The following is a 14,000-nucleotide window of genomic DNA, read 5'->3' as shown; positions in this document are numbered from 1 at the left end:
TGCTGTATGCTGAAATAGTTGCATCAGCTGCTGTAGTTTGCAAACTGTATTATTTCCTGAATGCACAACCATTCCAGACGTTCAGACAGGTGATGTTGTTGTACCTTTTCCCACCCCTTCCCCTTCTTTTTTGGCCCAGCATTACAGTCATTAAACTTCATTACAGGGACACTCGGTGCTTACACAGAAGTGTATTCATGTGTGTGTACTTGGGGGGTGGATGGGGGGGTCAGAGTGAAGGATGGGGTGCCACTTGCACTTTACTGTAGTCAGCACACGCACACACATTCATATTAATGCATTTGCAGGAAAAACAAACAAACAAAACGAGCACACTAACGCTTGCCGCATTGTTTGCAAGTGTGTGTTTACTGTGCTACGTGTATTTGAGTAAGGTGCAGGTCAACTTCACAGGCATCTAACTGGTAATCTTTGGGTCGCTGATCTTTGGACTTTGCATGTGTATTGAAATGGCTAGAAATGTCCTTGTCAGTGAGAGAGTAGCTGTTATGACACAACACATCTTCTAGAAGTTAAAAAACCCAAATGGTTCAAATTAGACAGAAGCTCATGACCATGTGCCACACCCCAAGTAAATAAAGTCTATATATGTGTATACATACACTTTAAATATGCACTTGCACCTTACCAATCCAGGTAGTCTCTAGGAATAAACTATGGCCAGACACTACCTGGACCTTCATAGAATTTCCATCACGAGACATAACAAAGAAAAACTAATGCAGGAGCTTTTTGGCTTCATAAATGAGCCTTATGTTTACTACTCTTTGTAAACACATTTTTTTGTTTTGTTTTATTGATATGTTCCCCTACTCATTGTAGCCATTGCTAGTGTTTATTGCCCTCATCTTTAATTTAGGTTTGATAAGTACTGTGGACCAAAAGTATATAATTATCTGACATCTTTATCTTTGGAGCGTATTTTTTTAGATCCTTAGATTTAGATTACGGTTTTGTTCTTTTAAAGACAGACACATAGTCACAGATAAATGTGTAAATATGGCAACAACAAAAAAAGCTCACAGGCACATATGCACACCTAAAGCACTCTTTTCAATCACACGTTGCTCTTTCTAACGTCTCACCTTTTCCTGTATGTGACGAAGGCAGTGATCGGTCTCACTTGTCACTACAGTGTCTCACCTGCAGGTGTGATGATGTCACTTACAAGTAACAGCTGTTTGATTATTAAGTGAAGCTCAGTGCATGTTAGTGTGTCAGGCTAGTTGTTAACGCTTCTCTCGCGTTGATCGTTTCAGTCCAGTTATTGTAGACGTGGAAACTAACTTGAAACCTCACAGCATTTCTCCCATTTGTACGAACAAATATCACTATGTTAAGATGTATTTATTTATATAATTTTTTTGTGTATATATTATTATTTTTAATGTACTAACATAAAAAAATAAACTGAATAAAGAACAAACAACTGAAACAAAGTGAGAGGCTGATGAAGGTAGTCCACGTGTTTATGTGCATTTATGTCTGATTGTGTGTGAGTTGGGATGTGACACTGAGCAGACAGTGGCAGTGGAATGAATGTATAAGTGACTGATTAGCATAAAGGCTCAGGAAACCAGCCGTCTCTACCTTTATTGCTTCACTCTGCATTCATTTCACTCCAACAGAAACCCGTGTGCACCCAAATATAAACAAACATTAATAACCCAAAGGCTTTTTCACCCTTATTTTAATAATGCCATACTCTGTAATTCTTCACAACAATATTTATTCTTGAACAGAGAGCGTGAGTAAAAAGTTTGTATTTCGAGATGCCAAATTTTATGTGTGGGGGATGGGCAACGTATGAAGCTGAAGTTCTTCAGTGTGGAAAGGAAAGGAAAGGAAAGGAAAGGAAAGGAAAGGAAAGGAAAGGAAAGGAAAGGAAATATTGCATACAGCCAAGAAATGTTCTGGCATTACAAAGAAAAGATCCAAGCAATGATCGATATGTCGACATTAATTTTGTTATCCATGTTTCTCTTTGGAAGCAAGCCTAATTTAATAGACCTATACAACAAGATCAACCTTTGAGGCAGCCAGACAGACAACTGTCAACACACAATAACTGCTCTTTTACTTAGAGGTTGCACAACCTAGGCAATATGATATTAATAGTTGGATGGCTTCAATTTGTCCAATATTTTGAATATAAGTCAGTGTATTACTAGCTTTTTGTTTGACTCATATTATTATTTGGTTAAACATCTCATAGGCAACAGTGTATAAGTAAAGTATGTTGTTTAAAATTTGGCAAAAAGCTTAGGTTTTGAACTATGACATCGTAAAACTATGATTTCATTTAGGTTTTCTAAATGGGCATCTACTTTTTACCAATATGCTCTTAATCCTTAAATACTGTTGAGGTCAAATATGACCTTTTTTAAACATTTGACAGCAGTACAATATCCTAAATGTCATTCTTTTTGTCTTAAAATTGGTTACTTTTCCAAAAGTGACCCAAAAAACAGAAAAATCTAGATATTTTAAAATTGGTGAATTAATTAAGGATTAATTAATGTTTCCTTAATAATGTCTAAATAGACATTTAGTTCTAAATTCAACACAAACACTTATTATGAGGGAAATCTGGGCCTGGGGTAACAACACTGTGAAGGAATAAAATATGAAAAGTATGTAAGAGTTAAAAGAAACAAGTAACAATGCAGCTGACTTTGGAAAACACTGAATGATTTAAGCAAATCATGATTCAGTTATTTAATGTGTGCACACTGTTTTGCGGAAGTTTGGGTTTGTGTGAAACCGTTTCCTTTACTATTGCTGTTTTATTTCATGATGGACTAGAAGGAAGTAATATTATACCCACTATTTGGTTGTCATTCTAATTAAAGTGAGTCTCAGCATGCCTTGTAAAGTAAAGCCTATACCTTCTGTATTCACTGATAATCCAAAGTAGGGCTGAACGATATATCGCATTTGCGATAATATCGCGACATGATCAAGTGCAATTTTCTAACCGCAAAGGCTGCGATTATACTCTGGACATGTCCAAATTCATGGGCTGCATCCTCCTGAGGCCGCATTTGTAGACCGATTACGTCACAGCGACGTGCCGAAGGCTGTCCAAATTACTACCATATCCCAGAATTCATAGCGCGGCCCAGCCAAACTCCAGTTTCCAGCAATGGCGGCCGCTACTAAGTTTTAAAATTACTCATACTAATCTTTCTGGGTCACAAAATAAACTTTTAACATATTTTCAGGCGAGAAAGTAGTTGTGTAAACATCAAATATCTGCTCGGTTTATCAAGATATCCCATATTTGCAAAAGTGCTTCGACGTTTTCAGAGGCGTCTGCTACCCACCAGCTCGACAGCTAGCCGGGAGCTCGAGGGTTACTGATGCGGCCGAGAACGGCACAACTCCCGGCACATCATTTTCAGATCACCGCGGAGTTTCGCTGCTCGGGTTAAACGTAATATATAAGTCACTTAGACAACCTAAAAATGTTATTGTTGGGCTTTTTTCAGTGTTTTGTTTGTTCGTGAGTAAATCGGTTTGGCTGAGATTAAAGTTATTAGATTAGATAAAATAAAACTTTATTAATCCCCCGGGTGGGTTCCTCCTTGGTTTTCACACAGCTGACTAAATGTCAAACAGAAAACTTATTAAACAGAAGTATGAGACAGTCGAGAATTTACACCAGTGTCTGGTTATATTTTAGATAGCAAGAAGCAGACGGCCGAGTTTATTAAACTCCACCGAGACAGCGGTGACGCTAATCAGAAGGCTAGACCGTCCAATTTCACGCCTTTAAATTTTAAAGGCGTGTTTGTGTGTGTGTTTATACAATTGCTATTATGTTTGCACTTTATGTGTAATGTTACTGACTGCAGAGATCAGTAAGATGTGTGTATTTTTTATTTATTAGTTTTATTTATTTAATATAATTTTTTAATTGAATGACTGTCTAGTAGTTCACAGATGTCGAAAAACTGAGTGTGGTAAAGCCACTGATTTTTTTTTATGTATATTTCTGCAATCTGCACATTGTACTGACTTTCATTTTAATGTTTACACCAGGGTTCCTTGTCAGCACTTTATGCTCAGATGTTTGTAAGCTAAAAATAAACTATTGTGTATGTTCAAATATACTGTTGTGATTGAAGAAGTTAAATAAAAATGTCAGTCATCAATTCATGCATCACCTCATGTCATCATAACAGAGGTCTGTCTTCCAGGAAAGAACAGTTTAAAATTAATGTAATATAGTATTGGCCATACTATATGATGTATTGCTTGTCTTTGTTTAATAATACAGAAGACAAAGACCTTAAAAAATAATCGCATATCGCATCGCAATCGCAATATTGGGGCAAAAAAAATCGCAATTAGATTATTTTCCATAATCGTTCAGCCCTAATCCAAAGCCAATATTCAGTGTTTGTTACTTGGAGTTCATTAAACTGGAGCTAAGAAAAAGCTACGCACTCAGATCATATCAACCCGAAAAACAAGATAATCACTTCCCCAGCCTTTATAGCCTTTATCTACAGAAGCTCCTTTTGTCTTTTATTGCTTGCGTCTGTATTAGCAGAGCTAAACCACATCCTCAAAACTTGGCCACATGCTGTATATACATTTATTCCCTTGCTCAAGTCACATTCCCTTCGATTCACTGTTTTCTTTTTTCTTATTTTAAAGTGCCTCCCAACCTCTTTTTAAACTCAACTTCATCCCACTAACTATCACACCAGCTATCTCATTCTTTCTCTATCTCAGCTCCTGTCACACCTCCTGCATTCACTCTCCTCCTTCCCCTGTTTCTTTCTCATGTAATCCTATCCTATCTTGCAACAACAAGCTGGTAATCCTACCCTTCGTTTTATGTATGCTCACGCACATACAAAAGGAAGGAGACACACAAACACATGCACATGACACATCCTTGCGTGCTGGCACAAAGGACAAATACTCAGTTAGATACTGTCACAACAACACAAAAACGCTCCCACCTACGCGCAAAATCACACATAGTATGCACGCGCTAACAGAAAAATGCACACACAGCACAAATGCAGCGTTATTGTGTTGTCAAGTCATCAGATATACTTGGAAGAAACATGATTTCTGATTGGCTCTGAGCCCGGTGGAGTGAGAAACAGGAAACTAGCTAACATTAATTAAGGTAATCGGAGATCGGTCAAGCCGCATAAAAGGCTGTGCTTGTTTAAGAGTGTGTGTATGAAGTGGTAAACCTTTAGCTCAAATATCATTCCTCTTGTTTAAAAACAATTAGGGCATTGACCTATTCGGGTTTCTTCTTGTTTATTCAAAACTTCACAGGCCTCTCGAGAGTGTCAGTAAATTGTTTTTCTGGATGATCAAAAGTATTATGAATACAGATCTATATTGTACAATTTGGTAAATATTTAAAGGTAATAAAATTGTATGGATTACTGCATCTTACAAAGCCATTTTCTTACTAAGTGTTAGATGGGGCGATCAATACTTCTCTCATATGTGTGTGATCATCATCGGGCTGGAGCAAGAAATGATGAGGCAGGTTTAGCTGCATCTAAAATGTTTAATCTGTCGTCAGGCAGAAATGCCTTTAAATCCTTTTAATGATGTGAACTGCGAAAACAGACACGACATGAAACAAGTTTGTCTTTTGGCTCATAGAGAAACGTTTGCTCAGGAAGGGTTTTATTAGTAATCTATGAATATCTGCAAATATTAATAGAATTTATTGGAAAGCATGTGAGTATTTGTCGACTTAAAAATCAACTTTATGACTTGTTACTGTAGATATGAGAGATGAAACGAGACAGAGAGACAAAGATATACTAGGCTATATCCTCCCAACCCACACACACAGACTTAAATTATTAACACTAAGGATCTGAGAGAGAAAATTAAGGTTAGCCATTGGTTCTGTTAAATGATTCAAAAGCAATTTATTTCTCTTTTGTAGTGAGACTAAGAGAGAGGCAGGGATAGCTGTCTTGTCCTCCATTTGAACTGAAAACTAACTGACTTAAGAGATAAAAGTTAAGTGTTAAAACTCTTCCACCAGAATGTACTGGGTGTAGAACTGATTCTATCCTTTATTTCTGTTTTCCTGCTATAGAAGTATAAAAATTGCATACGTAAAATCACTTGTATGTCATATATGTGTATTTTGGAGTCATGTTGTTTGGATATGAAGACTTTTATGTTTCAAAGAAATTTAAATGTAGAAAGCTTTTCATTAGTGTTTTAGTGTCATTTTGGAAAGCTGCAAAACTGGCTGTACAACAAAGGTCTGAAAAATCTCTCCAACTACTTTCTTTCCATATCTGGATCAGCGTTATTCTGGATTCTGAAAGTCTTAAATTCGCTGTCCTCTAACTTCTAATTTCAACACACCACACCTCACACGCATCACATATCTATCAACCTCAATAATACAGGGCATGCAGGCATGTAACTTGAACATTTATGAGTATAGGACCATGCATTCTTAATACACAGATATATCTATTTTGAATGTGGGATTTCCTGCATTTATTAAATACTCTGCTGTCTCTCTCAGAACATATGGTGAGGAAGGCAGTTGGAGCTGGAAGGTCACTGACAATCACAAAAAAGGTTTTACTTCACAGCTTAGAAGAAAAGGTCAGTGGAAGGGATGCGATTTCAGCTCCAAAACTTGACCAAAGGAAACAATTTTTCAAGCTTTTGGGCTTATACAGGTTTGAGTTACACATACTAGATATTATTTCATGTTAGCATTTGCAGTTTTAACTCTACTAAAGAGTTTATTTAATCAGATATTATTTAAATTACTGTACTGTAAGACTACTTATTAACTTACAATGACACATTAATGGGCAGGGTTAATGTAAATAGCTGATGTAGCTTTAGGCTTAGCATACTTTAAGCAGCTTTCAGTCAGTCATTACACAGCAAACATGAAGCTTAGTTCCAGGGCTTAAAAGTAGACAGAAGTCACATTATCATTTATCTATCCATTTTCATCTCCCTCTCTCTTTCATTGCTATAGTTTTGAGGGGGAAAAGCCATTATCATCTATCCATGTCTGCTTCTATTTCCATGTCTGTCTCATTTCATCATTTTTCCCTCTTCCCCGATATTCCCATGGCTTGGACTGAAATCCCATTTATTCATACATCTATCTTTTTTCCCCTACACTATTTCACTCTTGTTCTCCGACAAACCATTTGGGTCTTTTTCGTCCTATGGCTGAAAAGGATGTTATCTATTTCTCTATGTGCGCCTCCACCTTTCTATCCATCTTTAACTCTTTTTACACAGTGGAAGTGAAAACGGTTTTATGATGGCAGCTTTGTCACTTGTGATGTCCTTGTTTTTGAAAGAAAAGCACATTGGTTTATATATTTAGCATAACATTTAACTATTCAGAAATGCTATAAACACAGATAAAGATAAAGAAGATTAATACAATTACCGATGCCTTTTTAAATTTTAGTGCAATACGTACAATAGGCACACAAATTCCCATTTTCAGCCACCATCACTTTTGTGCTCTACTCACACATTAGTGTTAAGTAATGCAAGTTTATTGTGTTAAAATTCAAATGGATAATTAAAAAAAAGAAAAACCTGCTGCAGCTCTTTTAGCACAGCTGACAACTGTTGAGCTGTTAACCCATGCTAGTTTTCTCTGTTACCGGAGGGCTTGTTTTACTAAAGGACAAGATGTACATGTAACAATACATGTGCGGTTTTTTCCCCCCTTTTAATTAGTGTTTGTGTGCAAGGCACTGTGTGATCACTTGTTTCAGGGCATCGTCTCAATAATTCACAATCTTCTCTTGTCCAGAGGCAGCATGCGTTACATCCGCTCTCTATTCAACAACTTGTGCATGTGCTTTTGCATGAACGTCTACTTTCAGCTCTGTGGAGTATATATGCATATGCATCAAAGTGTATGGTTACCTATATGCGCATGCCTCTTTGAGTTTGTGAGCCTAATAGTGTGTCTGACAGCATTGTATTACATAACCCTTAATTATAACTCGGGAGAAAATGTGACAGCTTGTGACCTAATCCTTAATACAAGCATTACATTTGCACAATTCCAAGAGAAATGTGCATGTGCAAGTGTCAGGGTGTGTAATTTGACTATACCAATTAAACTAAATGTGACAGTGCTGCAAACAAATACTTCAGATTGGAAATGTGATGACTTGATAAAGACACAATGGTGTTGGCTTTCCAGTGAGTGTTCATGTCCCAGTGCAATATGGGAAGTGGCAAACAGAAGTGTGTGTGGTTCTTTAATTGTGTTGAATGACAGATCTATTACTGCAAAGGAGTCCATTATTATCAACATTAAGAGGCCTAGCGGAAGCACGCAGACATTCACGCAATCCCTATCATGCTGTGTGATTAAAGCTGACTAACGTGGTTAATGTGTATGAGTGTGTGTGTGTGTGTGTGTGTGTGTGTGTGTGTGTGTGTGTGTGTAAGCGTGCATATGCTCAAAAAGGAGTACAAAAGCTGCCACTTGGCTTTCAAGGCACTTGCTAATATGGCTTGTAAAAGCTTTTCATCTCATTTCTCTACATGTGCACCTCTTCTATCTCTCTCTCTCTCACACTCACACACACACACACAAATATGTAATATTGTGCCTATGTCTAGACTAATGAGCCAGCTGAATCACATAGAAGTAGACTTACCCACCATCTTCACACACATGCATAATGACGACTTACCCTCTCTTTACACTTTTATCCAGACTTTTAACATTCCATCTCTTAACTCTAACACTTTAGCTTTCATCATTATCCCGCTATCCTTCCTCCTTTTTTTTGCCCATCCATCGTATTTCTTCACAATTGGTCTTCCAAAATCCACTTTTCAGCTGAGGTTGGAAATCTACTTTTCAGCAGCAGCTTTCTCGCTGCAGAAAAGTAGCAAAAGAGCTGCTTCTCTCTTGTTGAGCTGGGAGAACTTGAGAGAGAAGCAAAGAGTGAGATGGAAAAAAAGAGAGAATGAGGAATCTGGTGCGTACTGCTGTGATTTCCCAGCACTGTTATTGGACAAAAGGCCCGCTGTCTCCCTTTTGGATAGCAGCAAATAAGCTGATTAACGCAATGCTACCAGATAAACTGCCAACAGTGGCCCATATACTGTATCACACTGTAAGGAGGAGGCAAGTGTTGAGAATCATTTGGTTAAATCATGCTGCTGATTGGTCACAGACACCACTCTTAAATCAAACGCAAACAGTCTCTTGTTACTGAAGCATTTGTATCAGTGCTTTCACTATCCTGCCTCTCTACTATATCTTGGCGCTGCTACATCACTTTGGGTGCAATAATTCAGAGTGACATCCATCAAGAGCCTGTAGTCATCTACAGCGATTAGATGCAACACTCGTCTCCAGCCTATAGCCTGTCAATCAGACGTAAGGCAGCATGGGCCTGTAGTAAATCAGAAGAAATATACAACAGAGTGATTTGTAGAAAAATATATGTAGGGACAAATTATACAATATATCCTAACCTAAAATACTGTTTTTCAAATGCAACCATGTCAACTAAAAGCAGTCACCATGGTGAGTCATTATTAACCCTGCGTGATCTACAGGATATGTCACGGCAAGCATATTTTTTTCCCTTAAGTTGGCAACAGTGGGTCCACCTTTTTGGGTGGACATCAGGCTTGATCACTTCCCCTCACACCTGGCCTGCATTGCCTTGTCGAGCTGGCTGTTCCTGGTTCCTCTTCTGTGAATAATTCCTTTTCTTCTCCGGTTCATCTCACCTGCTTCCAGCTCAGTTCCACGCCTCCAGTTTGTCTTCTCCGTTGAGCGTCTGCACTGCCTGCAAAGCGCTTCAGCCCTATTTTGGATCCTGTAAATCACATCTTGCCTGCCCACTCTCCACCATTGCCATGTACCTGTTCTCTGGAATGAGAACAGGTAAATGCCCCCCTCCCCGCCGGCACTGAAAAAAGTAACTGTATCATCCTCCATCTTTACCTACAGCTTGGAACCCCCCTATTAACTTTCCTTTCTCCTTCTTTCCAGAAACCCTAACCAGACCCTGAGTTTCCTTGCTTTTTTTTTCTGACTGTCACATTGTTAAATAAACTTTCTGTTAACTGCTGAGCAATTTTCCTTACTCTGAGTTTTGAGTCCTGACTTCCTGGCATCACGGCAGGATAATAATAAATGTAACAGTGTTGACACAATTTTTTTTTAAACTGTTGTGCCTAATAAAAGAAAGAGTTATAATTCCACAACAAAAGGGTCATTCAACTCTATGTGCTCCAAAGATCTGATATGAAAAAAAACTGTGGAATGGGGGAGCCTTTGATCACACTGTTTTAGCAAGAAAAGTTTTTCCAGTCCGCACGTCTCTTTTCCCACCACAAGTCAAAACCTTTTTTTAAACAGCATGAGTAAGACTGTTCTTAAAAACGTTAACATATCTTTATTGCTGCATCAGTATTGACAAAGTTCCCCCTTACTTCAATAGTGGCAAAAAAGTAAAGTAAAATGAACAATGATTCTTCTGTAAGCCTAACCACGCCTTAATCATACTCTTACAAAATGAAAAAAAAAAAAAAATTCTTTCTACCAGTGATCTGTGTCAGCTTTAAGGGCAGGAGTTGCGTTTGTGCGGCTTTGGGCAGTTTGCCCGTTCCTCTAAACCAGCGGTCCCCAACCCCCGGGCCTCGGACCGGTACTGGTCCATGAGTCGTTTGGTACCGGGCCGCGAGAGTTGAGGCTCAGGTCTGAAATGTATGGTTTTCAGGGTTTTTATCGCTTTTCAGCGTTATTTTGTTATTCTTTTTATCGTTAACTCAGTTTTCCTGAGTCTTTTCACGTGTGTTATGAATAAATCTTCTTTTTTTCGGTACCGATACTAGTTTTATTTTGTTGTATTTATCCACGACACCTTAAAGGCTGGTCCGTGAAAATATTGTCGGGCATAAACCGGTCCGTGGCGCAAAAAAGGTTGGGGACCTCTGCTCTAAACCATTAGGAATGAATACCATTAAGTATTCAACAATCTCTATTTACATAAATGATGTTCTGATTTATACTGGCCACATAAATGCTGTATATCTAACCTTTGAAATATCAAGTAAAGTCATTGTGCAATTGAATTTACACAGGTTCAGTGATAATAGTTCGTTCCATGAACCGTAAAGACCTCTTGCTCATCTAAAAGTGGAGAATCAGCAGCAAACACATTCATACATCAATCAGTGTATGACATAATCTGACAAGCAACTGTCCCCGTTTGCAAGATATGGAAATACTCAATGTGACACGCAAGCTTCAAGCAGCCTCATGAATGCTTAATAGCAGAGCAAAGAGAAATATAAATGCTAAACTATGTAATGTAGAAATTTTAGGTTTGTGTTAATCAGTGATGCCGGTAACGCGTTGCTTAGTAACGCGTTACTCCGAATATGACCACTTTTTCAGTAACGACTAATCTAACGCGTTACTATTTCCATAACAGTAGTCAGATTAAAGTTACTTGTCCAAACCACTGTGCGTTACTATTTTTTTAAGCAAAAAGATTTGGTTTCTTCTTTTCGTCTCAGCGGATGACAAACGCATACGTGTCGTGAAACGTCACATAAGCGACAGGTCACGTTTCCCGCTCACAAGCAGCCAGCGACGTAAAAAAGTGTAAACAACAATGGAGGGAGAGAGATGTTCGTTCTTTAGCTGGAAATATGGTCACTATTTTGAGTTTCTGTCAACTAAAGATTTAAATATTAAGGTTCGTTGTACACTCTGTGTTGGCGAAAAAGTGTTATCTACCTTCAAAAACACTACGTCAAACTTAAAGAAACATTTGGAGTCGCAGCTCAGCACAGTCAAACTCACAGAGAGAGTCCCACCAAGTGGTCCGAAGCAGAGAGCCGTGACTTCCGCAGAAGGTCCTACACCCCCCAAACAACAAAAGTTGGACTTTGGTGCAAAACCAGTAAGTGATGAAGAATTGAAGAAGTTGGTCGCGCAGTATATTGTAGAAGAAATGCTACCTATAAACACTGTTGACTCGCCCTCGTTTCGTGCCATAATAAAAAAGATCCCTACTTCTGTTAATGCCGAGCTGCCTCACCGAACGACTTTTACTTCTTACTTGGAGAAGGAGTTTACAGAAATGGAGAGAAATTTGAAGGCCACACTGAATGAGATTGACTTTGTTTCAACTACCGCGGATATTTGGACTGCTAACAACAGAAGCTATATGGGAGTAACGCTCCACTGGATCAGTAGAACCACATTAGAGCGTCACAAGGTTGCATTAGCATGTAGGCGAATTCGTGGTAGACACACGTATGATGTCATTGGTACAGAAATCGAAAACATCCACTCCTCTTATGGATTACTCAACAAAGTAGTTGCAACAGTTACTGATAATGGATCCAACTTTGTTAAGGCGTTTCAAGTTTATCATCCTGTCACGGAGTCCGATGATGAGACGGAGGAGGAAGAGTCCAGCCCCAAAGACGATGATGTCACTTTTTCTGATCTGTCAGAAATCCTCTCGGCTGAGAATGAAAGTGATGGTCAGCTGTCTCTTCGCACACCATCAACATAATTTGCACACGTGATGTGGAGAAACATTTAACAACCAATGCAGAGAGCAGGGCTGTGTATAGGAGCAGCACAGCAAAATGCACAGCTCTTTGGACCAAATCGAGTAGATCTACACTTGCATCAGAAACAGTGGAAGAAATCAGCAAAAGAAAGCTCCTAATACCAACAGCCACAAGGTGGAATTCCTTTTTTGATGCTGTAAAGAGAATTGCAGAAATCCCCATGGGTGAGCTGAATACTCTGTGCACAAAGCTAGGACTGAAGTGCTTCAAAGATCAAGAATACCAGTTCCTGCATGAGTACTGCATGGCCATGAAACCTCTGACTGCAGCACTGGACATTTTACAAGGCGACTGTCCATATGGAACTTTACTACCAACACTTGAAGTTCTGATGCAGAAGACCCAGGCTGTGAAAGATGACCTCTCCAGGATGACTGCAGGCCTTCCAGATGCCATTGTACAGGTACGCTCTATCTTGAAATTAGTCAGATTTTTTGCTTCATACAATTCACAAACATGGAACAGAATATTAATTATCATTGAAAAATAAGATTAAAACAATTAAAATGTTTACAAGTAACCTAAAACAAAATAAATCCATAATACTGATCTCATATTAGGCATGGTTTGCAAATAATTCAATAACATAATAAATTGTAGGCATAAAAATATCAATTATGTTTTTTAGGCTATTCAGACTCGTTTCGCCAGTGTGCTGGATGACAAAGATGCCCTTCTTGCAGCTGCCAGTTGTCCAAAATTCAAACTCCGATGGCTGAGAGATGCAGGAAGGAGGGAGCGAGTAAAACAGCTTCTGACAGCAGAGTGTTGCACCACTGCTCCTCTGGTAAAAAACCCTGCCAGTGTGCCCAGTGCTACTACATCTAGCAGCCAAGGTGAGATGGACTTTTTCACTTTTGAGGCAGAGCCAGAGGAGGAGACCTATTCTGCAGAAAAAGAAGTCATGGACTACCTGATGTCAGGCTACGACCTTCAGATTCTGCATAAATTTTCAAGCATAAAGACAATTTTTTTAAAGTATAACACTCCAACCCCATCAAGTGCTCCTGTGGAGCGGCTTTTTAGTCTGGGAGGTTTGGTGCTCACGCCTAAAAGAAATCGACTTTCTGACAAAAGGTTTGAGAAGCTTCTGTTAATGAGGTACAACCACTGGTTTACTCGCTCCACTCTACTGTTTCCCCCATAACATGCGATGACAACATACACTGAAAAAACAGAGAATGGGGAATCCAATTTAAATAACTATTTACAAGTAATTGAATTAAGTTTATCAAAGTCACTTAATAAACTTATTAAAGTTTTCAAGTTGATTAACTTAAAACAATTACCTGCAAGGAAGTAAGGCAATTTAAGTTGGACCTGCAGTCTCTTTTTTTTTTTTTCATAAG

General features: G+C 38.6%; 2 protein-coding genes across 2 annotated transcripts in view; one reads left to right on the top strand and one right to left on the bottom strand.

Moving 5' to 3' along the window:
• The window catches only part of LOC147317771 (transmembrane protein 132C), a 285,996-nt gene that overhangs the window by 212,013 nt on the left and 59,983 nt on the right, over nt 1–14,000 (bottom strand). The gene's annotated exons all lie outside the window — the stretch shown is intronic.
• LOC147317772 (uncharacterized) lies at nt 12,692–13,798 on the top strand. Its single transcript, XM_086312964.1, has 2 exons — nt 12,692–13,054; nt 13,280–13,798. The coding sequence occupies exons 1-2, from the start codon at nt 12,812–12,814 to the stop codon at nt 13,796–13,798; spliced, it is 762 nt and encodes a 253-aa protein (XP_086169090.1). The 5' UTR covers nt 12,692–12,811.

The sequence above is a fragment of the Aulonocara sp. 'chitande type north' Nkhata Bay genome, linkage group LG12 (assembly GCF_057382095.1).
Source record: "Aulonocara sp. 'chitande type north' Nkhata Bay isolate Kocher_YH1m ecotype deep benthic linkage group LG12, A_spYH_male_GT1.1, whole genome shotgun sequence".
Classification (NCBI taxonomy): domain Eukaryota; kingdom Metazoa; phylum Chordata; class Actinopteri; order Cichliformes; family Cichlidae; genus Aulonocara; species Aulonocara sp. 'chitande type north' Nkhata Bay.
Note: the sequence above shows the minus strand (reverse complement) of the source record. Positions and strands in the feature narration are given on the sequence as shown.